Source organism: Herpailurus yagouaroundi, unplaced genomic scaffold, assembly GCF_014898765.1.
Source record: "Herpailurus yagouaroundi ecotype Mexico unplaced genomic scaffold, PumYag 29, whole genome shotgun sequence".
In the NCBI taxonomy this organism is placed as follows: Eukaryota; Metazoa; Chordata; class Mammalia; order Carnivora; family Felidae; genus Herpailurus; species Herpailurus yagouaroundi.
This window is the reverse complement of record NW_024412377.1, coordinates 106,241,559-106,269,549: the sequence shown is the minus strand read 5'-3', so window position 1 is coordinate 106,269,549 and position 27,991 is coordinate 106,241,559. Positions and strand designations below refer to the sequence as shown.

At 40.8% G+C, this 27,991-nt stretch overlaps 1 protein-coding gene across 8 annotated transcripts in view; it reads left to right on the top strand.

Annotated features, from left to right (window-relative positions):
• MAST4 (microtubule associated serine/threonine kinase family member 4) overlaps positions 1 to 27,991 on the top strand; it is a 570,307-nt gene that overhangs the window by 268,975 nt on the left and 273,341 nt on the right. For all 8 annotated transcript variants that reach the window (XM_040451692.1, XM_040451683.1, XM_040451673.1 and 5 more), the window contains one exon: positions 25,463 to 25,494. In XM_040451692.1, the coding sequence (XP_040307626.1) occupies positions 25,463 to 25,494 (32 nt within the window). The remainder of the gene's footprint in view (positions 1 to 25,462; positions 25,495 to 27,991) is intronic.

Below are 27,991 nucleotides of genomic sequence, written 5' to 3'. Positions count from 1 at the left end.
ATCAGGGGCTCTGGGCTGAGCAGAATGATAAACCCTACCCTATCTTCTCCACTTGAATGTCCGCAAGCCACCGCCATCTTAGGCCAGGAGGTAACGTTGTCACGGAGACTCGTATGCTGCACAAGTGAAATCAGCTTGGTGTGAGGGGAGGATTGCTACCACAGATCCTGGGATAGCTCACACTTACACAGCCCTGGTGTGTGCCCCACATGGTTCTGGGTGCTTTATACCCTGGGCTAATTCCTTCAGTCCTCACAGCAACCTTAGGAGGGTGGTACCTTAAGCACCATTTTGTGGGCAAAGAAACTGAGGCATGTTCTGAGCTTAGATTGCCTACACAAGATCCCACGGCTAATAAGTCAGAAGCCAGCATTCAAACCCAGTCACTTTGGCTTAGAGTCCCAAAATTCAACGTGAGATTCTTCTTGGCCATGAAGAAAAGAATGAATCACTTGTAATGTGGGAAGACATGATGCTCTGAGTGTGAGGTCTCTTGTCATAGCTGAGGGAGGGAGGAATAGATAATTTCCCATACATGGTGCCCTAGGCACGTGTCTGGCAGTTGGAACTTTGTGGACACTTTTGTTTTTCATCATGTATGTTGAGTGTCTCCATGTATATCATACTTTATGTTGAAATATCTTACACATTCCGAAGTATACAGCTTGATGAATTTCTACAAACCGAACAATCCTGTGCAGTGAGCATCCAGATCCGGAAACAGAACAGGATGGGTGACCCCACTAAACAAAAACTTCTGTCATTTTTACTGGGCACTAAGTTATGATGCTGGAGAACAGCCTCATGAGGACTATAAGCCTTTACAAGCAAAAACAATCGAAATATAAAACGTTCTAAAAAATTGCTGCAGTGGTTGGGTATTTCTAAAGAATAAGAAAAAAAAAACCCTACTTTTCATTGATTTTCCCACAGTGAGTTGCTTCTGTGAGGTCTGACTGAGGAGCAGAGACAGCTCGTGAAGGAAAGCAGGGAGGTCTTTCAGTGAATTGCCGGCAACCTCCTGTTATTAAAGCGTACAAGAAATGGAGCAGTGGACGTTAGTTAGACATAAATAGATAAAAGCTACTATGATTTGGATCATAAGGAGGATGTTCTAATGGGGAGATCAATGATAGTTTCATCTCTGCTGTCAGTTTTTTCAACTCTATTGGGCAGCCATCTTTGATGTTCACTCTCGACTCCTGAGGGCCCCATTGGTCAGCTATGACAAGAGACCTCACATTCAGAGCATCATGTCTTCCTACATTACAAGTGATTCATTCTTTTCTTCGTGGCCAAGAAGAATCTCACGTTGAATTTTGGGACTTATATGGTGATCTTCTCTCCGGCAACCTGTGTCCAGTTCACTGCCTCTGGCAGGAGAGCACAGAGAAGTTAAACAACTCGTACAAGGTCACAGAGCTAGGACAAGGGGAAGCCAGGGCTCAGAAGCAATTAGTGCCTGTACTTGGCCTCCATGTTATATGCTTGGCCACCACCATCGTAGTGATGTGGTTTGAAGTGTTCGGGTTCGGAGCTGCTGGCCAAGAAAGAATTCTTCAGTGCAGAAAGGTGGTTTTATTACAGCATGGGGACAGGACCCGTGTGCAGAAAGAGCTGGCCCGGGGTTGTGAGGAGTGACTGAGGAGTTAAGATTTTCTGTCCTGTGGAGGGGAAGGTGGTGTCAGGGTCCCAGGAAATTGAGTCTCTAGGTTCCTGGAAGGTTGGCTATTGATAAAATTCCTTTTTCCCCATGTAAATCATTAAGACAGTTGCAGACTGATGGAGTCTCATGTCCTGCATGACTGTGATCTCTACGTTAACCATTTGTTTTTCCCTTTTCCTTGGTTCTTGGGCAGCCAGGAGTGCCTGAGGAATGTCACACATGTCCCACCTTGGATGGGGCAGAGGGATAGCTTGTGCTTTGTCCTCAGCTTGCCTTTTGTTCTCTCATCATTAGGAGGGGCTCTGCCTCTTTCCCAGGGGGTGCCCTGTACCTGCCAGTATTTCTCAGGGTTCACAAGGAAGGCATCCGCTCTCCTTAAGGTGTTGTTCTTTTTGCCTCAAGTGCCAGTTACATCCCTTGGCCTACATACCACTCTCTTCCATCTGGTCATCCACTGCTATAAATCTCTGTATTACTGCAAAGTGTCTGAAAAGTGTTTATGCTCCTTATCGTTGCTGTGTGTGTTTATCCCAATTTATGAGGATTTTGGCTTTGACAGAATTCCACACTCCTGTAACAATTCAGTGAAAAATCGGGTAACAGGCACCCCATATTTTTTTTTAATCCTAACATCTCTATACTTAGACACCTACAAGTAATTCTGAGGGAAGTGGATTCTACTCATTCTGCAAGGTGTGATATAAAACCACTACTAAAGCATTCATATTATGGTGCTAAAATGTATCTTTTGGAATTCAATGCCAGTAGAATATGCTTAGCATCCTTTTTGTAGTTAGATATTGGGACTTCGTGTTCTGATTGAAGGTTAGCACAGACTGCTGCCTTTTGAAGAAATCCTACCTAGTCTTTTAAAACATATTTTTACTGAGATATGACATATATTAAAAATTTTTTCAACGTTTATTCATTTTTGAGACAGAACATGATTGGGGAGGGGCAGAGAGAGAGAGAGAGAGAGAGAGAGAGAGAGAGAGAATCCAAAGCAGACTCCAGGCTCCGAGCTGCCAGCACGGAGCCTGACGTGGGGCTTGAACCCACGGACCATGAAATCATGACCTGAGCTGAAGTCAGACACCTACCCGACTGAGCCAACCAGGCACCCCAATATGACATATATTTTAAGCTTGATATTGTCCTACAGATCTTAGACATTGATTCTTCTGTAAGAGTAACACATACCCAGAGTGTCTGGGTGGCTTAATTGGTTAAGTGTCCAACTTTGGCTTAGGTCATGATCTCCTGGTTTGTGACTTCAAGCCCTGCATCGGGCTCTCTGCTGTCAGCACTGTGAGCAGAGAGCCCACTTGGGCTCCTCTGTCTCCCTTTCTCTCCCCTTCCTCCACTTGAGCTCTCTCTCAAAAATTAACATTAAAAGAGTAACACGTACCCAAGATGTGCAGATGTCAATGAACTTTTATAAGTGACTCTACCCATGTAACAGCCCCCCACAAAACAACAAAAACCCTAGTTTTCAGAGTTGCAGTTTTCAGAATGTTTTAAATATCTATTGTTATTTTCAAAGTTTTATGTCTTTCCTGATACTGCTTTCCAGCACATTATCCAGTAAAAGGTATTTGGTTTTGTTTGCCTTTGATTTTAAGAAAAGGATGGAATTGGGTTTCAAAACACTGATAAAAAGAAGAACAAACAGGGGCGCCTGGGTGGCGCAGTCGGTTAAGCGTCCGACTTCAGCCAGGTCACGATCTCGCGGTCCGTGAGTTCGAGCCCCGCATCAGGCTCTGGGCTGATGGCTCAGAGCCTGGAGCCTGTTTCCGATTCTGTGTCTCCCTCTCTCTCTGCTCCTCCCCCGTTCATGCTCTGTCTCTCTCTGTCCCAAAAATAAATAAACGTTGAAAAAAAAAAAAAAAGAAGAACAAACATAAAGATCACGGTCAATGTGGTTTTCAGCATTTCAGTTGCTGGAATTTTTACTTTAAGTCTGCTTGCAATGTTGCAACTGAAAACATTAAGGAGGAGAAAATACTTCCTTTGGCCCCTTGGTCTTTCTGAAAACAGGTTCTTACAGCAGTGATCTTTCTCCAGTTTTGTTTTTTTTTTTTTCCCCCAGCTGGCACAGGTTAAGTATGTATACATAGGTGCATTGAATGGTTGTAGCTCAGCATCTTTTGTCCTTACGTGGATTTTTTTCCCCCTAAAGGGCTTTAAAAAACTGGTAAATTACATTTGTTGACTTTTCTCAGAGTCATCAGAGACATGTGTGACACGTAAATGACCAAGATGAGATTACCAATTTATTTGGAGGAAGCGGGTAGGAAATCTTTTTAATTTGGAGGTGAAAAGATCACAGAATGGGTTAAGTACAGGTTATCTAGTTTGGCGCTAGATTTATGACGAATTACCGAAATTGTGCTTTTGTCTTCAAGGATTTCTGTATCCTGCTTGCCTCTATATTCCTCTAGCCCTTAGGCAAAAAGAAAAGCATAAACAGCATCGCTAAAAAAGTAATTTAGACATTTAGCCAGGCTATTCTTATCCTGCCTGGGGATTCTGTGGATCCTAGTGGTGTTTTGGAAGGACTTTGTTTTGTAGAATGCTTGGAAAGAGCATCCCCAGCAGCTCAGACACACTTGCTGGCTAATGCTCGCAGCCCAGGCTATCTTGTGGTAGGTGGATCGCATATTTAGATAACCCCATTGTCTGTTTTGACACTTGTACGTGAATTTTTGAGGGGTGGCAGTGCATTGTCATTGCATCACACACTTTTTCCTGCTTCCTGCTTCCTGCCTGCAAAAGAGATTTAACAGTGATGTGCCCAAGTATGGTTTTCTTTGTATTTATACTCCTCAGGATTCACTGAGCCACTTGAATATGTGGATGGATGCCTTGCATCATTTTTTTTTTTTTTTTTTTGGACAGTCCTAGCCAGTGTCCTCTCAAATAAATGTCCTACCTCATTTTCTATCCGCTCCTTCTAGGACTCTGTGTATACCTACTTAAGCTGTTGGATATTGTCCCACGGGCCTTACAGGGACTTTTTAGCTTTTGGATTTGTTTTGTTTTGCTTTTCTTGGTGATTCATTTTGGAAAATACCTATCATTTTGACTTAAACTTTGCTCTGCCCACTTGGCGGTAAGTCCGTTTCATTCTGGTGTCTTATCTTTTAGTGTAGCCTTTTCCCTTTTGTTCTTCATTACATGACTGTAGTTTTTACCTCTGTATAGAAATCTATATGTTTAATGATGTTGTTGTACATGTTTGCCCCTGTATCCTTTAGCATAGTTACTTTTGAGTCTTTGTCCAGTAACACCCAGATCTTGGTTATCTGCCCGTCCATTTGCATTGCCTGTTTCTCTTCTTGTCTGTGGGTCACCGCGATATCGAGACCCAGCTCAGGTGAGAGCAGAATTAACACCCCTGTCAAGGTGTGTGACATAGAAGAGACACATTTTCTCTGGACCTGTGTATTATTTACCTCAGTTTCTACTGATTTATTCAAAATGTTTGACCTACTCAAAATTATGGACTCACAAAGAAGCAAAACCTCCTATTTCCAAGGTTGATGACAGACTGTTGCTGTTCTCTTAACAGTCAAAAACAACTAGGTCAGCTACCACATTGTAGTTTTAAAAAATCATTTAAAAAGGTGAGAGCATAAATTAACCTGAAAAGAAAAAAGTGATAAACTGTCTTTATTTTTTTCGCTCCATTATTTTTTTTGTAATTTTATTTATTTTGTTTTTAATTTACATCCAAGTTAGCATATAGGGCAGTAATGATTTCAGGAGTAGGTTTCAGTGATTCATCCCCTATGTATAACACCTAGTGCCTAGCAAGTGTCTTCCTTAATGCCCCTTGCGCATTTAGCCCATCCCCCCACCCACAACCCCTCCAGCAACCCTGAGTTTGTCCTCTGAATTTAAGAGTCTCTTATGTTTTGTCACCCTCCTTGTTTTTATATTATTTTTTGCTTCCCTTCCCTTAGGTTCATCTGTTCTGTATCTTAAATTCCACATGAGTAAGGTCTTTGTCTAATTTTGCTTAGCATAATACCGTCTAGTTCCGTCCACGTAGTTGCAAATGGCAGGATTTCATTCTTTTTGATGCCGAGTAATACTCCATTATATATACCTACTACATCTTCTTTATCCATTCATCTGTTGATGGACATTTGAACTCTCTCCATACTTTGTTGTCGATAGCGCTGCTATAAACATTGGGGTGCATGTGCCCCTTTGAAACATAACACCTGTATCCCTTGAATAAATACCTAGTAGTACAATTGCTGGGTAGTTCTATTTTTAACTTTCTGAGGAACCTCCATACTGTTTTCCAGAGTGGCTGCACCAGTTTGCATTCCCACCAGCAGTGCAAGAGTCCCACCTCTTTCTCCGCATCCTCGCCAACATCTGTTGTTGCTTGAGTTGTTCATGTTAGCCATTCTGACATGTGTGAGGTGGTATCTCATTCTTGTTTTGATTTGTGTTTCCCTGATGATGAGTGATACTGAGCATTTTTTCAGGTGTCTGTTAGCCAGCTGGATGTCTTCTTTGGAGAAGTGTCTATTCATGTCTTTTGCCCATATCTTCACTGAATTATTTGTTTTTTGGGTGTTGAGTTTGGTAAGTTCCTTATAGATTTTGGATACTAACCCTTTATCTGATATGTCATTTGCAAATATCTTCTCCCATTCCGTCGGCTGCCGTTTACTTTTGATGATTGTTTCCTTTGCTGTGTAGAAGCTTTTTATTTTGATGAGGTCCCAATAGTTCATTTTTGCTTTTGTTTCCCTTCCCTCCAGAGACATGTTGAATAAGAAGTCGCTGCAACCGAGGTCAAAGAGGTTTTTGTCTGCTCTCACCTCTAGGATTTTGATGTCTTCCTGTCTTACATTTAGATCTTTCATCCATTTTGAGTTTATTTTTATGTATGTTGTTAAGAAAGTGGTCCAGGTTCATTCTTCTGCATGTCACTGTACAGTTTTCCCCAGCAACCATTTGCTGAAGAGATGGTCTTTTTTTCCATTGGATACTCTTCCTGCTTTGTCAAAGCTTAGTTGTCCATACATTTGTGGGTCCATTTCTGGGTTCTATATTCTGTTCCATTGATGTGAGTATCTTTTTTTTGTGCCAAGTTATAAATTCTTGAAGCAAGAGGCCCATGGCTAGCTCTCAACCATGGTGGAATGGCAGGACAGGGAGGAAACAGCCAAACTTACACTTTTCATGTCTTGTTTTTCTTCATATCTTCATTCATATTGTTGAGAGTAATGGTATCTTGTGATGGTCTACATCCTAAGTGGAAGTGCAAGTCTCATAAATAGTAAATAATGTTCAAGAAGATCAGGAAATCTGCCAGTGGTAAAAAGAGAACAAAGATAAGTTCTTGGCCATTGATAAATAGGAGACCAGCTCTGTGATTCCATTGCTGTTATAAATATAGAAATAGTAATAAGGTTTTTTTATTAAAAATTTTTTTAATGTTTGTTTATTTTTGAGAGAGACAGAGCATGAGTTGAGAAGGGGATGAAAAAGAGGGAGGCACAGAATTCAAAGCAGGCTCCAGGCTCTGAGCTGTCACCATGGAGCCTGACGTGGGCCTCGAACTCACAAACTGTGAGATCATGACCTGCGCTGAAGGTGGATGCTTAATCGACTGAGCCATCCAGGCACCCCAATAGTTTTTTTTTTTAATTATTTATTAACTGGGTTTATTTGTCACTTGAACTCTAGGCCTATGGAACAGTAGTGTTTTTATGCTTTGTGTTTAATTCTTTGGAGATCCGATCCCTGTGATGCACAAGGGATTTGTTTGTGTAGCTCTCGTTTTCTGTCTCCCATTGGATTAGTTGTACAGTCTTGCACGGCATAGTAGGAGACACTTGATTGAATTACAGCATCGGTCACCTAGCTGTTTCATCATAGTGCAATACAAGACTGTGAAATTCAGAGTGACTGAGTGCAGTAAGTGGCATATTGCACAGCAATAATTTTTGTCTCTGCTTTTCTTTTTTTTTTTGTTTTCTTTTTTTTTTCAATGTTTTATTTATTTTTGGGACAGAGAGAGACAGAGCATGAACGGGGGAGGTGCAGAGAGAGAGGGAGACACACAGAATCAGAAACAGGCTCCAGGCTCTGAGCCATCAGCCCAGAGCCTGATGCGGGGCTCAAACTCACGGACCGCGAGATCGTGACCTGGCTGAAGTCGGACGCTTAACCGACTGCGCCACCCAGGCGCCCCTGTCTCTGCTTTTCTTATGATTGTCCTACCATTGTACTAAAACGAGGGCTCGGTGAAACTGCCTTTCTCAGAACATGTTGGATCCACATGCCTTGAGTGGGGTTTCCCCCCAGAGTGTTCCAGGGACCCATTATTTTGTGGAACACTGCTGACTGTGCCCCTTGATCTTGTTAGGTAAAATGCTAATAATGGCAAAAATCCTGACTTAAGTAAATGCTCCGTGCTGTATTTAATTAGGTGCTTCCCCGGCTTAATTGAATACAGAAGTCAAGGAACTTTAAGGCTTTTATTTTCAATGGATAACTGCTAGCAAAATTCTTTGGGAAATATTAAATCATGTGGACCCTGTTCCTGTTTGTGTCAGGGAATATGAATAATTCACATTGACGGCCATTCTATACACCTGGAAAACCTCCTCCCCACCGTTTTCTGATGGGGAAGCTTTGATTTTTGGAGGTAAGAAGAGCTCTAACCCAGATGCCTATCTGATGACAGCATTCCTGTTCAGTGTTTCCACTTAGAGCCATGTTGGCATTGCAGCACTCTGTCATCGTAGGGTATATGGTCTCGGCTGCCTAACTTGTCCAAGGACTGTCCTAGTTTGCTAGTCCAGGAAAATAAGCTAGGTCAGCTGTCATATCCCTCCAAATGAAAAAAGACAGCTCGCTGCCTAGACTGCAATTGGAAGGAAAGGTCAATCAATATATTACCTTCCCTTCGGTGTGTTCCTTGCCTGCCGGCTGAGTTGTGCCTTCTCTGTAGTGGTGGTAATCTCTTCTGCTAAATTTTATTTTAACCTTGCAAATAGGTGAAAGGAAGGGCACAGTTAATAACGTCTTCTCTTATACACCTCTGAGCACATTATTTGGGCTGAACCCTGTCCTCCCGCCAACCCCCCTCGCCCCAAGCCCAGCACGGTCCAGTTTAGATGGAGAGTTATGCAAGTAGCTGGTTTTATTTATTGTGGGAATTTCTCCTAGAGCTCGGTCATGCTCTTGCACAGACAGAATGCAAACATTTTTGTGATTTTTGACAGTGGCTGGGATCTGTGTGGAATAGGGGTTTTTCAAAACATTTCTCAGTCAATATGTTTACTCTCCTTCAGCAGCCATGCAGCGTGACATGGCGCATCACCGATACTTGAAATAGACTGCAACAGGAGGTCAGAATGGAGCATGGATTTTCCAACACAGCATGTTAGATGAAATGATTTTGTGTACTTTGAAGTGGAAAATTCAATCAGAATTTTCCACACTTTTTAGTTAAAGCAACACTGTTATTTATTGATGAAAGGTGGACTGAGAAAAATACAGAATGCAGCATAGGCAACAGATCTAGCCCTGTCCGTGGTCAGAGCAAGAAATACCTTTTCACTTGCAATTTAATGAAGCCCACACATGGTAAAAAGGGTCTGGTTAAAATATGCAGGGTAGGATGCGGGGAACATATGCCGACTTGTTTAGCATGTGTGTGGATAAAAATGGAATCTGGCTTTCTTTTTAGGAAGTTTGGTTTCCATTGCGATGGACTTCATGCTTGAGGAAGGGCATTTACATCCTTCTAGGTAATCTGTTTTGGCTTAGTTTCAAAGTAGCTGAGCTCATTTGGAAAGCACCTCAGAGTATCAATAGGAAATCCGAAGACAGATTCTTTAAGCTTTCGTTTAAGCAGGCTCAGAGAATATTTAAATTTATTGTTGGTTTTCATCCGTCCTTTGGTGCACAGAGGATAGATCAGCATGACTACCTATTATGTGGAGGAGCACTTTATATTTTTAAATTGCAAAACTTTTAGGTTGTAATGTCAGATTTGTGCATGAATATTTAGAATAGAATAATAACCTGGTATTGGCATGCTTGATGTATGCCAGTCACTTATCTAGGTACTTTATGTGTATTACTTCATTGAATCCTCATAATAACACTATGAGCTATTATTATCTATGACTTGCAGTGAGAGAAGAGAGCCACAGAGAAGTTAAGTACTTTGCCCAAGGCCATACTCCTAAACCAGTATTTTTTTTTTTAATTTAAAATTACTTATTTTTGAGAGAGAGAGAGAGTGAGCAAGCATGAGCACACAAGCAGGGCAGGGGCAGAGAGAGAGTGAGGAAGACACAGAATCCAAAGCAGTCTCCAGGCTCTGAGCTGTCAGCACAGAGCCCCACAGGGGCTTGAACTCACGGACTGTGAGATCATGACCTGAGCCGAAGTCAGATGCTTAACCGACTGAGCCACCCAGGCACCCCCTAAACCAGTATGCTGAGCCATTCTGCCTGGCTACCTCTCTGAGACTCTGCCACTTAAACACATTCATCCTGGTGAGCCTAGGCATGTGTGGGTTATCAATTTGATTCAGTCACTATATAGCATTTCCCATGAAGGATGTTTATATTTACAGTTTGTCTTTAAAAGAGACATAAAATCTTTTCTATGTGGAGCACACAAAAAACCCAAACTCAAAAAAACAAAACAAAATCCAAGAGTGGTGGTTACCAGCGGGTGGGGCGTATGAAGAGATGTGGTTTAAGAGCACATCCTTGAAATCAGTAGATAAATAAGTTCTGGACTTGTAGTATGCAGTACAGCACTTACAGACCAAGAAACTGTATGAGAAACATGGAGCTGGCTCGCTAAGAGACAGGATCTTAATTGTTCCTACCACTAGAAGCAATAATAATTAAGTGACATAGTAGAATATGGCAACCATATTGCAACATAATGTATCAAATCAACATGTTGCACACCTTAAACTTATGCAGTGTTCTATGTCAATTATACCTCAGTTAAAAAAAAAAAAGATATAATTCTTTAATAGTCTTTTTTACTTAGGTACTGGCTGTTTTGTTCTGATAAATAATTCAATTCAGTGTAATTAAGTTTACTTTCTCTTTTTTAAGGTAGTATTTAAAAGGAATAGAAGCCTTTAAGAGTATTAGTGTAAATTCATTAGCTTGTCTAAATAGTGTGGCTTTGAAAGATAGTTTAGACCATCACTTTGTATTCTTTAATGATCTAAGGTTGATTCCCCCTCTTTGTTCATGATATTTTATAGTATTGTCAGGGTTTTTTTTTTTTTTTAAGGTTTATTCACTATAGTTTGAATGAGATAAGCATACAGTTATTCCAATATCCTACACATATGTCTTGTCAGCGTTTACTATTAGTGTTGTTTGTTTTTATTCTATAGATAGTGAGTCCAGAATTAACTCAGTTTCAGGTTTCCAAGGTAATCCAGTGTAATCCATTGTGAGAACACAAAGCTTCTGTGTAATATAGTAAGCATGTCAATACAATAAGGTCTATTACGCTTTTTATTTTTTCAAAGGAAGAACCTAATTAGTGTAATAGAAAACAAAGTGGAAACCACTTAAGCTCACCCCTGAATTACAAATGGCGACAATCACATGTTATAAAGGGAAAATCTTCCTGCTTGCAAATTGCTTTATTTTTTCAGTCAACAAAAATGAGAGGCCATCTTATGAAAACTTTCTTAGGTCTCAGACTTAAACATCCACCCGTTTTGTAGTTCTTGTGATCCAAAAACATCACAAGGGATCATTTTGACTTTGAGAGAAGGATTTTGTCTTAGCAGTAAGAGCAGAATTCAGTCTTTGGGAAGAAGCAATTAAAAACCCAAAGCCTTTTATTGCTTTTGATGCTTTAAAAAAAAAAAGGCAAAAACTTCACTGCACTGTAATATTTTCTGCTAATTAACTGTCACAAATGTGATGCCATTAAGTTTGGAGTCTCTTTAGTTAACTTCAAAGTCATTAACACACGCTGGGCAGCCCTCCCAAATCTGTTTTGGAGAAAGGAACCGTATCAACAGATCTGTAATCAATGTTGTCAAAGTTTTGGTTTCTCATAGAATCTAATGTTAATTTAAGGAGCATTTGGTCATTTTCCTTGGGTACAAGCTCCAGCCCTTCTAATGCTTGGAGTTGATGGCAATAGGCTGTCGTGATGCCACGTTGGCCTTTGGATACACTGCTCCAGAGGTGACTAGAAAAGGTTTGCAGGGTCTCTGGAATATATTCAGTTGCAAATACATACCAGAAAGACCAATAGTAGCTTAAACAAATAAGGATTTATTATTTCTCACATGAAAATGTTGGTTGAATGTCCATGGCCGGTGCCGTGTATGGAAACAGTGTTGGTCATCCTCCCTGAGTGTTGGCTCTGCTGTCCTTTACAGGAAGCCTCTGACTTTGAGCAAACCACAGCCTAACTTTTCCAGTACTCAGTGTCCCCATCAGAGAAAATGGTGGTAACCCTTCCTGTGACTGCAGGGCGGCGTCAAATCTTTGGCAGAATCCTGTATGAGAAAACATGTAGCACAGTGCCTGGCGCTTACCAGAGCCGACCTGATTGGTGGCACTGTGGCAGCAGGCTCAGCAGTGACAGTGTTCATGGTGGTTCTAGAGGGGGAGGCGCGAAGCAGGAAATAGGAGATGCCGCAACTCGTGTTTGTCCATCTTGGGATTCCCGATTCCAGCATCTTCCAGCTGGTGTTATTTGAAACAGCGCATCAGAGAAAATGATTTTAAAGAGTCAGATACCGTATCCTTTATCAACTAGAAATACTTACTAAGTAAAATATATCCCCTCCAAGCCACTTGTTTATTTTATCCTGTGACCTCTTTACAATAAATTCCAGTACCATTAAAGGCTTAAGTCACATTATTGATTATTTGAATATGTGTGTCATTAATCTTCCATCACCCTCGTACATTTTATATGTACATTTTAAGTGTTGTCTTTTGCATTTAGATGGAGGAGAGTGTCTGAAGAGAGCAGACTTGTGGGTATTAGCTTCATACAGCCCTTCAAGAGCTCCCTGGAGCTGGTTTGCCAGTAAATTTCTACACTAAAATGGGCTTTCAGAAGAGTGGCTGCTAGGTAAACTCTGAGGTGTCCTCAGTAAATAAAAATGATTAATCTCAGCTGAATAAATTCACTATCACTGGTCAAATAGTCTCATCCAATTCTGGTTCCTGTTTCTATAAAAAGCCCTTTTCTTTTTGTATTAAGGTTGTCTGTAATTTTAATGGAACATGTGAATTATTATCTGATTTCTAAAAATTGGTTCATAAAAGGATATTGATTCTTTGAATTAGGGGCAGTTGAAATATTGTTTACGGGCAAACTGGTCTCCTCTGATTGAACCTGGAAGCTACCGTCAAGAAAACTTATGCTAAATCGGTGTTAAGGTACACTTGTTAAAAAATGATCACAGTGCTTGGGGCACCTGGGTGGCGCAGTCGGTTAAGCGTCCGACTTCAGCCAGGTCACGATCTCGCGGTCCGGGAGTTCGAGCCCCGCGTCGGGCTCTGAGCTGATGGCTCAGAGCCTGGAGCCTGTTGCCGATTCTGTGTCTCCCTCTCTCTCTGCCCCTCCCCCGTTCATGCTCTGTCTCTCTCTGTCCCAAAAATAAATAAACGTTGAAAAAAAATTAAAAAAAAAATGATCACAGTGCTTAATAATTGCCCCCAGATGGGACAGTGATATCAGTGTAGGAATGCAAGGGATCCAGAAGGTAAAGGTGAAGATCTGTTAAGGCGGGGGGCCGGGGGGGGTGGTCTTTGTAATTGCTTCATTTTTATTCCCAGTCATTGACACATTGTCCTGGATAATGAGAAGATTCTAAAATCAAATAAGGCTTTTGAACATTGAAGATGTTCGCCAGCCACTGTTCTATTGAAGAATCCTATAGAATCATACTGATCCTAAGAGGTATCTTATATCCACTATATTAACTAGCTTTTAGAAGCTTATGAACATTGTAGCTTTTATTGATTCCAGGGAATTGTACCCAACAATAAGCAATAAAAGTCGATGGTAACTTTTTTCCCATATAGGGGTGTGCAGATCAATATTTTGAATTTACTATAATTTGCGGGTAATGGATAGAAGAACTGAAAAAATTGCAAAGCCTTGTGGGGCACAGCTGTGCAGTGTTGCCTTTTTATCTAAGCTCACTGTAGGTCACAGGCTTTCCCAAGTAACAAGAAACATAGTTAAGTGGCCGGGCTGATACCTGTATTTATCAAGGTCTTCATAAGACTCTTCTAAGGGAAAAAAGAAAATCACAAAACTTGTCCACAATGACCTTAATTTTATAGTCCTGAAGGACCTCTAAACTTGCACTGTCTTCAAGGCAATTAAAATTCTAAATATCTAGCATTTGTGGTTGATCTGCTACAGGCATTTTCGTGATGATTAGTAACAGTGTGTGATTTCACTGAAGCTTGATTTGCTTTGAATCTTCCAGGTTGTTCACAGAACTGTGTCCAGATTCCACTCTGAGCGAGGAAAAGTAGGGATCCTGTGTGCTCCCTCTTTGATTTTCCCCTGTTCTGTGTTTATCAGAGCTCTTCACTTGTGCCCTGGGTACCTCATGTCATGTGTGCTAAAATAGCCATAGCTGACATCTAGGGTGCTTTCATGTTTGAGAACTGGGCTAAATGCAGGACATGTGTTCTCGTGAATGTTCTCAACACCTAATGACATCAATTGTCATATCTTCATTTTATAATTCAGGAAACTGAGTCCCAGAGAAGGTAAGGAAAGTTTTTTTAGACTATATGTGTATGTGAATCTAGATCTTGTCCATTTAATCATTCTCAGGTATACAGTTAGCTTAAATAAGGATTTTTTTTTTTCAGTCTAAAGTTTGGTCGATCTAATGTTTTCTTGTTTAGCTTCTTTTGTTTTGACAGACTGTGGCTCCTTTAACTGGATCAAAAGGAGTTTGTTTAATTTCAAAAAGGACACACTTTCTCTTGAAAGAAATAGTCCTTTGTTCTTAGAGAACAAAATAAGCACATAAAAGTTCACTTTGCTAGAAGCTACTAATCTTGAAGAAATGAATGCCCTTCGTTTAGTATATAGTAAACACTCAGTAAACTGGAGATGTTATTAATATAACAACCCATGCAGGGAAGTGTAGAAACTGACCTAGGAGGTAGATTTCCCTTATATAATACTGATTGGGGAATGCACTGTGAATGCAAATGTCTGATTCCCAGCCTTGATTTTTTTTTTTTAAGTCAAAGAGGTAGCATGTTTAGAAAACTTCAGGGACGATTGAAAGCAGCTGGTAAAGGAAGCCTGTTTCATTGGTCCTTTACTCGGGATTAGCTGGATATTTGACTTGTAATGCTTTTTCAACTTTAAAAGGTCTGTGTTAAAAGTAACGTGTTTTCAAGGCTCTGCTTAGAATAAAATCAATCTATAAGAAATGATTTGTGTGAAATTTGCTTAGAAAGAGCCGCAGAAATGTGTTAGGACCCCTTCCTGAGAGTAATTGCCAGTGTGTTATTAACTACGAATGCAGCTCGATAGCCGACATGAGGCGGCGTCCCAGTGCAGACCCTGCAAGTCTTCCTTGGGGATGAAAAATAATTAAACTGCTCTGGACTCCGGCTGATGTGGATTCCAAGAGGCTAAGCCGTTTCCCAGCTCTGTGACCTTGTGGAAGCTACTTAACCTGTCTGTGTCTCGATTCTGTAAAATGGAAATACTAGTGTGCATGAAATAAGATAATGATGTCAGCACACAGTAAATGTGAGGGACTGTTATTAAGTGGATGAGCTTAGTAAAGAAAAACCATTTCCACCCCGTGTGTACGAATCATCAAGTGGAAAAGGGGTTTGTGATGATTGATGTGTAACTTTCATGTAAGAAAGACCCAGGATGCTGACCCTTGCTCTTACCTTACTCTGGAACTTTCATCTCCTGTTCCTGCCCATCAGGGACCCTGTGGTCTAACTTGAATGGTTTTGCTATCCCCTCATCCACCTTCAGATTTCTTTTAACTTCTGAAAGGTTCTCTGTGGCCCTTTTGAATGGCCCTTTTTCCTAATCTCGGCATGGCACCTTGCCCTTAGCTCCTAAGGTTTTAAACCTTCCCATTAGTTAAGCATTTATTCTCAATGCTTGTGGATCCAGCAACATTTGTCTCATGAATCTGCTCCTCCCTGCCCTCCCCACTGCCTCTTCCTTGGTCCCTACTCTACCGTGGTTTCCTGACAACTTCATAAACCACCTTATTCCTTTCCTGTTTGTCTTAAGTAAGACATTTGACACCCTTATGCCAAAGTGATCCTTTTTAAGATGTAGATTTGACCATCTTTTTCTCATATTTAAAATGGTATAGGGGCACCTGCACAGCTCACTCATTTGAGCATCCGACTTTGGCTCAGGTTCTCACGGTTCATGAGTTCGAGATCTGCACAGGGCTCACTGCAGCACAGGATCTGCTTTGGATCCTCTGGTCCCCTCTCTCTCTGCCCCTGACCTGCTCACATGCATGCACACACAAACTCTGTCTCAAAAATAAATAAACATTAAAAAAATTAATAGGTGCGCCTGGGTGGCTCAGTTGGTTAGGCGACTGACTTCAGCTCAGTTCATGATCTCACAGTTCATGAGTTCGAGCCCTGTGTCGGACTCTGTGCTGACAGCTCAGAGCCTGGAGCCTACTTCAGATTCTGTGTCTCCCCTCTCTGTGCCCCTCCCCTGCTCACGCTCTGTGTCTCTCTGTCTCTCAGTAATAAATAAACGTTACAAATTTTTTTTAATTTAATAAAATGTTGTAGGAGCTCCTCATTGCCTATAGGTTAAAGGTAGACTCTTCAGAAAACGTTGTGATTTGACTCTATTTCTGCCTCTGTTTTCTTCTCCTGTGGGTTTTTTTCTTTCTACCTTCAGTTCCAGCTTTTCCCAATTTACAAAGAGCTGTGTACTGTTTCATTCCACCCTACGTTGCTACATTAATTCCCTTTTCTGGAATACCCATTTGCCTGACTCCTGAGGTTGCCTACCCAACCCCCAGAATCTGGCTCCTGAATCATGTATGAGAGATACCACCCAAGACCCAGTTTCCGTGGTCTGTGTTGTGACTGCCATTAGCTTCCTGGGGTTAACGTTCCTTCTTTTCCTGCTAGCTCTCTTGGAAGAGGTAGGGAGTTCTTTCTCAGGAGCCTGGAGCAAACACTGTTTTGCATCTCGTTTTCTCAGATTGAATCACATGCCATCTTTGAACCCACTGACTTTGGTCAAACAGTGAGCTTTATCATTACCTTCACTTAACCTGAGTTAAGCCTTGAGGTTGAGAATAGTGTCTCTCGTCTACCAGATGTTGTTATCGCAAATGACAGGGAACATCGCTGACCGACAAGCAGTGCTCAGCCTCCTTAAAGAAAACTGATGACCTCCCCCTCTTGGTCCTACTGCATACTATAAAAAGACCTCTATTGCAGGTTTTTCAACACTACATTTTACAGCAAATGGAATCCTTTTGCCCCCAGGAAAAGGCCCTTATTAAAAAGTGTGTGATAGAATAAAGGACACCCATTTTGCCTGCTTTAATCCCTGCACATGCCCCTTGGCTTCACCCTCGGTAGAGCATTTTGACTTAGGTGTTTCTGAAATTACAGAACTCCAAGTAAATGGCTTCACTTTGACTTCGCTCTTCTTTAAAGGCACCTGTTCACACCTGTACCTTTCTTCCTCTTTAGAGGAAAGACTGCCCTCTTTTGTTACTAATTCCAGCCCTCTCTCCATGTGTACTCATTCAGACCCCCCTCTCAGCGGCTCACATCACCCCTCTGCCCACTGTCTGACATTTTCACAGTGCTTCGTAGGGGGGAAATCGGAACTGGATGACTCTGGTTTAGATTTTGCTGCCAGCATCGCCTGGCTTTGTGGCTGTGGGCAATTGCAGGTCCCCCCTGGGCTTCCAAGGGGATAACTTGAGTGTCCTGTCAGACAGCCAGGTGACTTTGTTATAAAATTCTTCGCGCGTTTATTGGTAGGATCTTACAAAACCAAAAGAGACGGATAGCCATACTGTGATATCTTAGAAACTTTGTCTGTGGAACGAACCTGTAAGCCTAATACCAAGACATGAAGATGATAGCTGATTATTTGGGTTCATAGCAGAAAAAGCCAGCTTGGCAAGAAAACAAGATGATATTTACCTTCTTCTGTTATTCAGAGAAAGTGAGTATGGGGTTTTGATCAAGTAAGATTGGTATAAAAACCCAGCAAGCATTTTGTGTTTGATTTTTGTGGTGCATCTTGTTGAACTTTACTACCGCAAATAAATACATTTAAAGTGCATCATGGTTATAGATACACAAGCAGAATGAAATAAAACCTGCAAGAAAGGGAGATCCTTTGGGATTCTCCACCCCTCTCAAATTCCCACTGAGGGATTTTAGTGATTTTTTTTTTTTATAGGTCGAATGGTATGAATGTCCAAGTATATCTTTGGAGGTGCACCTACTGCTTTTCCAGCTCTCCTGTACAAGTTTTTAATGCAGAAAACCAAGGACTTCATGGGCTGTTCACTAGATTTTTCAAGTGTTGTTTGAACGTAGGCTGCTGTCGGCTACTACTCTGATTCTAAACCAAGTGTCGTGTAAGATCTGTTTCTGTAGTATGAACTTCTCTGACCTGTGTGTCTGCCTTCACAAGTGACTTTCAGATATGGAGGCCAGAAAAACGGGGCCAAAATAATTTCTTTACAAGAGCCAGTTCTCGGATGAATCTGTACTTCTAGCTAGTTGTGCACCCTTCCAGGTAGAGGGAGTTCCACTCGGGGTACCTTTCCTTGCCCTATAGGGCTTCCCACTTGCAAAGGAAATACCTGAAAATCTAAAAGGTGACTCTTAGTGACAGTTAGAAAACTAATATACCGGGGCGCCTGGGTGGCTCCGTCGGCTGAGCGTCCGACTTCGGCTCAGGTCATGATCTCGCGGTTCATGAGTTCGAGCCCCATGTCGGGCTCTGTGCTGACCGCTCAGAGCCTGGAGACTGTTTCGGATTCCGTGTCTCCCTCTCTCTCTGACCCTCCCCCGTTCATGCTCTGTCTCTCTCTGTCTCAAAAATAAATAAATGTTAAAAAAAAAAAGAAAACTAATATACCATAAAGAAAAAAATCCAAAAGCGAATGATTTATGCAAACTCATTGTCCTTTAGTGGAGGTTAGTTCTTTTAAGTCCCCTTAACAATTTACTCAAACAACTCCCCGTACATCTCCAGGAGTGGGGTTCAGGCCTTGGCATTTTTAAAAGCTCCCTGGATGATGTTAATGTGTAGCCTGGCTACATTCAGAACCTGTGCTTGGGGGCACCTGGGCGGCTCAGTTGGTTAATGGTCCCACTCTAGATCTCAGCTCAGGTCTTGATCTCACTGTTCAGAAGCCTACTTAAAAACAAACAAACAAAAAACACTGCTTGAGGTGAATTACCTCATCCCCTTCTATTTTCTCTCCACCGTTAGCAGTTACACAATCAGGTTAAATTGTATAATCTCACACCTGGTGGTATCTCTTTTCACGTGTGTGCGCCCATTTCCCCAACACTGCTTTTAAATCTGCCATCTTTAGTTTCCTCCTTAGGAGCCCCTAACATTGCCTGATATGCTGCCCTGCACATCCTGGTCCTTTGAAGCCTCTCCCTAACTTAATAGTTCATCTGTAAATGCAGAGTAGTTGTAGTAACCCATGATAAAATGGTGAGCCTACCAATGACTAATTAAGGAATGATGAAATGGGGGAAAATAAACTTTAATGATTTCTGGAGAGTAGTGAGGAAATGGTATATGCTAGACATTGCCATTCTGTTTGGGTTTTTTTGTTAGTTTCTTCTTCTCCTTCTCCTCCTTCTCCTCCTCCTCCTCCTCCTCCTCCTTCTCCTTCTCCTTCTTGGAGAGAGGGTAGGTTGCAGAACTTCCATGTGTCTATGTTACTTTTCTTGGAGGATATTCCTTCCAGAGTACAGGTCTTGGTAGATGTGGCCCCACCTCCCCCTTTGCTGGTGAAGGGAGCTAGTATTCCTTTTCTCTGTTTCTTGACAGCTGAGGCAGAGACCCAGCTGTGATGACCCTAATACTCACAGGGAATGGGAGCCCATCAGGAGCAATGCGGGAAAGGCACAGGGACAGTTAAGATGTATTCCGTGGAGGCTGGGCTTGAGTTCAGGTTCAGTTGTGGGGATGTTCTAACTGGGCTGTTTCTAGGGTTCACTTTTCTGGTTCCTGTCCATTTTCTGGTCGTCTGTGATACCATCCTGTCATCCGGTGTGAGAGCTGGTATCTACCCAATAGATAGGTGGTTTTTTTTTTTTTTTTTATTTGTAGTCTTACTCAGTTTCTTTTGTTTAGAAGATTCATAATTGCAGAGCACCTGGGTGGCTCAGTCACTTAAACATCTGTCTGTTGATTTTGGCTCAGGTAGCGATCTCAGGGTCGTGAGACGGAACCCTACCTCTTAAGATTCTCTCTCCCTCTGCTCCTTCCCCATTCACGTGCACATTCTTTCAAACAAAACCAAACCAAAACAAAATAAAATGAACCATAATTGCTACGTAGTGCAAAGCTTCATTTAGCAACATGTAGCATGAGTCTTCCCACCTGAAGATTTTAAATGTTAAGGTGCTCCTGATAACACATAAAGGTGTGCATCTTTCTCTGTATGTTCTCACTCCTCCTGTCGCAGCCAGCCTATGGTTTTACATACCGTCTTAGACGGCAATGACTCCAAAGGGTATCTGCAGCCCCGACCTCTTTTCTGAACCCAGGTTAATAGAAGTCCATCCACCTCTTTGGAAATTTCTATTTGGAATTCTTAGAATCATCTTGGACGAAACATGTCCAAACAAAACTGTTCTCCCCTCCAAGTATATTGGTGCAGAAAATTTTTGACTTTTCCTTGATTTCTTTCCCATTCTATATAGGTTTTTTTAAATATATAGCTTCTATCAAAATGCGTCTCAAATCTGACTGCTTCTCTTCATCTTCAGGGATGGTCCTAATCACAGTCTTCTTTCACATAGATTACTTCTGTAACCTCCTAAAAACTGGGATTAAATGTTTCCTTAAAAGAAGCTTCGAGTATTGAGATTTTCATTTGTTCCTTCCATTCTGTGGCCTTTGCCTTCCCTCCCCACCAGTTTTCCTTTCTCCCTCTCTCTCTTCTCTTATGCGAGAACTTTTTAAATTTGTTGAAATAATTTTAGATTTATAGAAGTTTTAAGACACTTCACTGTACTTTTCCACTACATAATTATCTTATATAGCCTTAATACACTTGGCAAAACTACGAAATTAACATTGGTACGTAATTAACGAGACTTACACTTTATTTGGATAGCAGCAGGTGTTTTGCTAATGGCCTTTTTATGATCCAGAAGCCAGCTCGGGATCCTACACTGATTGCATTTAGTCATCCTGTCTGCCTTCTCCTTTGATCTTTGACAGTTTCTCAAATGTTCCCTGTTTTTCACAGTCCTGACAGTTTTAAAGAGTACTAGTCAGGTATTCTGTAGAATGACCCTCAACTCGGGTTTGCTTGATGTTCTTTCATGATTAGACTGGACTTAGGGATTTTGAGAGAGAATACCACAGAGGTGAAGCCCCTTCTCATCACATCCTATCAGGGGCACATGAGAGCAAATGACTTACCAGGTGGTGTTAACCTGGATCACTTGGTTAAGACCTTGTCTGTCAGGTTTCTCCACTGAAAAGTTATTTTTCCCTTCCTCTTTTCTATTTTTGGAAGTCAGTCACTAAGTCCAGCGCACTGTCAGGGGGAAGAGAATTAAGCTTCACCTGTTACACAGGGGGATATCTACATATGTTTTTGATAATATATGTAAATCTCTTTTTTCTTTTAAATCATAAACTGACCCATCAAAGAATAGCTCAAAGATCCCCTAAACATATGTAGGCATCTTGTTTTATTTGTGTATGTGTAACTATTAAATGCTTATTAAATAGCATATATTTTTAATTATCATTGTGGAAATTGATTGTACATATTAAATATTTCAGTTTTCTGTATTGTTTTTATGAATAAAACAAGTTATTTTGTCCCTTTGAGGCCAAGGTTGGCCAGGGGAAAGGGTCAGAATCATTTGTTTTATTTTTTTTTTTAACGTTTGTTTATTTTTGAGAAAGAGCGAGAGAGACATAGCATCGGTTAGGGGAGAGGGCAGGAGGAGAGAGAGAGACACAGAATCTGAAGCTAGCTCCAGGCTCTGAGCTGTCAGCACAGAGCCTGACCTGAGCCTGAGCCAAACCCACTGAGCCACCCAGGTGCCCTGGGGCAGAATCATTTGTTAAGGCTCTTTTCTTCATGGATTCCCTGGGAATTCTTTTACTGGATTTGAGGTACCCTTGTTTGTCCTTACTCTTATCCAGGAATTACAGGAAGGTAACAGTATTGGGGCACCTATGGGTTCAGTTGGTTAAGCCTCCGACTATTGATTTCCACGATTGTGACCCAGATCAGGATCTCAAAGTTGTGAGATTGAACCCCAACTTCACCCTTATACATACATGCTAGTTAGCACATTCAGAAAGGGGGGGCAAAGGAAATTATACTGTCCAGCAAGTAGTGATACACAGCACTTCTAAAATATTAGAAGTCACTGAGTAATCAGTTGCAATGAAGATCTTTTTTTTAAATGGTTTTTTAAATTATTTATTTTTGAAACAGAGAGAGACAGAGCCTAAGAAGGGGAAGGGCAGAGAGAGAGAGGGAGACACAGAATCTGAAGCAGGCTCCAGGCTCTGAGCTGTCAGCACAAAGCCTGATGCAGGGCTCGAATTCATGGACTGTGAGATCATGACCTGAGCTGAAGTCGGACGTTCAACCGACTGAGCCACCCAGGTGCCCCGACCATTTTTTAAATTTTAATGTTCTCTTTTTTTTTTTCTTTTTTGAGAGAGAGAGAGAGAGAGAGAGAGAGAGAGAGGGAGGGAGATAGAGAGATGTGGGCTCACCCGGGGCTCATGTTTTACCCGAAGTGGGGCTCAGGGTCACCTGATGTAGGAGATCATGGCCTGAGCCAAAGTCATATGCTTAATGAATGAGCCACCAGGCGCCCCTAAAATTTTAATGTTCTTAAATGTAGTCTTAGGAATTTCTTTAATCCTGTGATGATTAATAACTCCATGCTGTTTAGTTCAGGTTCATATATCTGGTACTTTTTCCTCTTTGCCCCACTCTTCTTCCATCTCCCAATTCTTACCTGATGCTAAATTATTAACACGTGTTCCACATACACTACACAGAAGCCTTTGGCTTATGGCTCCAACCAATGCCATATGTCTTATCTAATTATCGAGGCACGTGTTAGCGACGTTATCCTGACATCAAGAAAATACAATGAAGACACATACACACTGTACCACAGGGGCTGTGGCAGCCTCGATGCTGCTCTGAGTGGTGCAGACTGGTCATTGTGTGGTCCCCGCACGTTAGCCACTCACTGCTCCGTGTGCAATTGCCTAGTGCTCCTGGTATCTGCAGCCTTTTGCAGCTCCCCTTCACAAGGTCTTGGCCACCGCACATTCGTTTCTCTCACTTTATTACCATCGCATCTGATTCCAATTTGCTGCCAAATTGAGTTTCCAGTCCCGAGTCTGACATTCAAACCGTCAGGTGGATTAGCTCCTTCTGCTTGGTTAGCGGGAAGCTTCAGGTCAGTTGATGGTGGCCTATTAAATGTCCTCTGCTCCTCATCCTGGAGCCTCGGCTGCCGTCCCGCGGAGTGGCAGTGCCGGGTTACCCACCGTAACCTTTCTTCTTGTTTAGAACTCCTCATGCCAGACCTATTGGAAAGACTTCTGATTAAAAACAGAGTTGGTTTTTATCCTTTATCCTGCTGTTTCTGCGGTTTTTCTCGGAGCAGAGCAGCTGGCTTATGGTCAGGTCATTGGGTGGAATATGATTGATTGAACTATGTGGTGATAATTCATTTGGCCCTTTCCCTCTGAGTGATCTGTTTGCATGTAGAGTTGAAATAACACCTAACTTATTCTGTTATTTATGATAACACATCGGCTCCGCCTCCTTTTCTTTCTGTGCCGATGTCAGATCAGCTCACAGGACCGCAGTGTTGACTGACTGGAGCTCCAGGCCTTTGCCAGGCATCAGGTTTCGGTAATTCCTTTCCAAAGGACACAGTCTGGTGAAGAATGATTTCTAGAGAGGTCTTCTCTTGCTTCTTTTCTTTTCTTTTTTTTTTTTTTTAACTTGAATCCAAAACAGATTTCTCAGTGTTTGTCATAATCAAAGATATACGTATGGAGAATCACTCATTGATTATTCTATTTACATGTCAGTTCCCAAGGAAAACAGTCTTGGTCAGAGACTTTTCTCTTGTCATTAGAGGTTTTAGTAAATGAGGGTATATTTATGTTTGACAGTGAGGCATCCCAGTTGAGCAAACACTATAATTTCTTGGGGATAATCAAGGATTTGAGGAAAAAGCAAAACAAAACAAAAATACAGCATTTCACCACTGAACCCTGCGGCCTTTGAGAAGGAAACGTTAGCTGTTGAGCGGAGGAAGAAGGTCCGTTGTTTCTAAAATGGTTGATTTTTTTTCTTCTTGTAATTAAACAGTGATATGATTATTGTAATTGTATCTGGATATGTTTGCCAGTTAATGAGTAAAGCGTGCTATATTTAAAGCAGCATCCTCCCCTCTGGTCTGCTGCTTCCAAGGCCATGTTCTGGAAGCTAGGCTGGAGTAAATTGTGTTGTTTAGAAGATCTGCAGGCTCTGTCCCTGACACACAGTTAGGGATCCACTAAAAAATAAGGGACAGAAAGGCGAATTTGAAGCTGAGGGGATCATGTTTGAGCTCTGGGAGGCAAGAGGAAAAAAAAGTCATTATAGGAATGAAAACCCAAATTTAATTGAGTCTTTCAAATTTATACTGTGTTCTTTTAGAGTTTAAACAGCCAGATGACTCATGGCTTCCTATTCTTTAATTACTGTCATCAAGTGATCATTCCTGAGAACCCAGGCATGGAGATATTCCTGTAACCCTTTTTTGTTTGTTTGTTTGCTTGGTTTTTTAGTTTGTTTTCACAGCTTCCCCTATAGTTAGATGGATAGTGATCCTAATTTGTGATAAGGATGAGAGCACCCTTTTTTAAAACTTAAAAGCACTCTATTAATTGTTGCTGTCTGGCATTAGACATTCATTATCCTAAGTCATAAGTCCCTCTTATTTTAAGAAATAAAACCAGAAGGAAACCTTTTGCTTTATTTAAAAAATATGTATGTATATATAATCTTTGGCGTGCCCATTGTTTTGCACGAGCTTATTTCTGCTAGGGGTAAATAGTCTGATTTAACTGCCTTTTTTTCATTTCACCTTTCATTTAATTTTAATGTATTATTTCTGCTCCTCCTTCTATCTCTTTCCTTTTGGGGTTCCTCTGATTTTGCCTTCCTCTGATTTTTCCTTATGCTCCAGTTTAGGTCCATGTAACTCAACTCAGTATTTTGCTCTCTTGCTTTGAGAGGATTAATGTCTTTTCTGTTTTGGAATTTAGATAAACTGTGTTTGTAGTTCCAACAGAGTGTATTAAGAGAGCAGTGTAAGGGATCCAGAGTAACATCATGACATTAAAATCTTCGCATTGTGGAAAACGGCAAATCAAGCATAATGAAGAATGGCACATTTTGTGCCACCCATTGGGTGCCTTGCTAGTCTAAGGTTAATGTAGCCTCTCATTTATATGTTTTGTTTTGTTTTTCTTTTGCAGAAGGAGTTGAGTCTCCCCCGAAGAGGAAGTTTGTAAGTAGCCTAATTTTGTTTCCTTATTATTATTTTGTACAGTTCGTTATGTATTCTCTGACTTGTTAAGTTTGCAGTGACAAATGGAGGATAAATGATAATCAACTGAATTAAGAAAACAGACACTTTGCATTTATTTATAAATGTCAAATAATGATTTCAGTATATCTTGAAGGAAGTTGCCAGCTTTTTTCCTTATGGGCATCGTAAACCAAAAAGTTTACTTACTCCTGGGAGAATCTTAATTTAAAAAAAAAAAAAATTCCCTTATGTCATCAAGCAAAACCATTAGTTGGTCTGCAGGTAGTATGAATTGATCTGAGTCAAGAATTAGCGCCCTTCTATGTGATCTGGAAATCTATGATTGTTTTTTATGCTATCGATTTTATGCAAAGTAAGTGATACCCTTTTGTGCTGATGAAGGCTTTGAATCAGCTAAACTTTCTTTTAGGTTTGGATCTTACCGAATTGACTCACGTAATGGTCTTGTTTTAAAATAGCGGATTTATGAACTTTAAGTTGATTTCCTTATAGTTTGTTTCAACCTTTTGTTTTGAAGGCTAATAATATATTTGCATAAATGCTAGTTTTTTACCATTAGCAAGTTGCAGAATGAAATGTATTGCCTTTAATGTTCCACTAAATTTAGAGTAGATTTCTTGTCAGCTAGTACTGTGTAAGGGCTGCTCTAGAAATACTTGGATTTGGTATCTGTGCTGAAGAAATGAGTGGATGGGGCAATGTCTTTTATTTATTTATTTATTTATTTATTTATTTATGTTTATTTTTGAGAGAGAGAGAGAGAGAGAGAGACAGAGCGTGAGCAGGGGAGGGGTAGAGAGAGAGGGAAACACAGAATCCAAAGCAGGCTCCAGGCTCTGAGCTGTCAGCACAGAGCCCAACATGGGGCTTGAAGACACAAATCATTGAGATCAGACCTGAGCTGAAGTTGGACCCTTAACTGGCAGAACCACCCAGGCACCCCAAAGGGCAATGTGCCTTTTAAAGACTAACTATAATATTTCAGGTACATTTATGCAGATATCAACTTGGAGTTTTGGAAATGTATGTGGTAGCTGTTGGCAGAGAGAATTCATTTTGTTGACTAACTTTTGGGTTATGTCAGCCTTTGCATCTGAGAACCAGAACTTTACCCAGTTACATTTCAATACTGTCCATTTTGGTTCTTAATGTTTCACAGCTTTAGGCTGCCTGGAGGATGCTGGACCATTTTTCTTGAAGAATGTGTCTAGAAAATTTCACTCACTTCCAACTTCTATCTCTGTGTGCTAGAAGTTAATTGCTTAAAAGTTGGCTGTAGGAAATGCCCTTAGAATCAAAAACTTGCCTTCTTCTGAATCTTGATTAGGACTCTCACCTAGACTTGGAGACATCCAAACATTTTGATATTTCTAATCATGATTAAAAATAAGAAATTAGAAAAACAAGTAAAACTACATGAAATAATAGAAAAAAATCTCTTTTCTCTTGTACCTTTATTTAATGCTAAAAGCATTCTAGGTTTGTCTTTAACGCTTTATCTGAAAACTTTATAACTTTAGTCAAATCTTCCTTTTAGCCTATATAAAAGATTGCATTTTTTTTCAGTTTCTCAATATGTTTTTTGTACATTTCTATTAAGGTAATGTTAACTACAAAATGATTCCCTATGCCTATTAAAGGGCTGTATTTCCTTTTGTAAAATCTCCTTATCTCCATATCTCCTTGTCTAAGTCTGTTAATGTTAGCTGATAGCTGTATATTAATGGGAAAATAGAAGGTAAATAAGATATTTAAATTTATCTACTTCAGAGCTTAGAATCTTTCATGAATGAAAAGGATGATAACTTAAGTTTCTTTGGGATCCATGCTTTGAAAATTTAATGAGAGATATAGAATTACGTTTAAGCCATTTAAAATCTCTTCCCTAATAAAAACCAATTGATCTATCAATCAAACGATGGGAGCAAAACATAGCATAAATCTATCTTTTTCTTTTTAGTGAATTCTGGGAAAATTAATACTTCCAAGTGAAAGAAACAAAAAATAAAGATGCTCCTTTGTATTTTTTATTAAAGACAAATGTTCCCCAGAGAATTAATGCTCTATGATAGAGATGTTTTGGGACTTAACACCACTCAGCATTTTCAGTGACCCCATCCCAAATGCCAGTGATTACTCTCCTCATGCAAGGTTGTTTTATGACTTTGAGAAAAAGAAAATACTTTAAAAAGTAATTGCTAGGGTGATTTTAATACAAATCTAATGAGGAAGGGCACAAGTGGTGCTGGCCAGCACAATGGCACCTAATTATTAAACCTGTTAACCCTTGGTCAGTTTATTAGCTGGTTAAATGCCTCCAGCATGAATGTTTTCAGATCTTTTAGTATCTTTTCTCTGAAAGATTGAGGATTTGATCCCTCTGTTCTGTCGAATATTCTCTCCATGTTAACAGTGAGCCACTGCACAGGGTGATGTATTCCTCATGGTCTGTAGT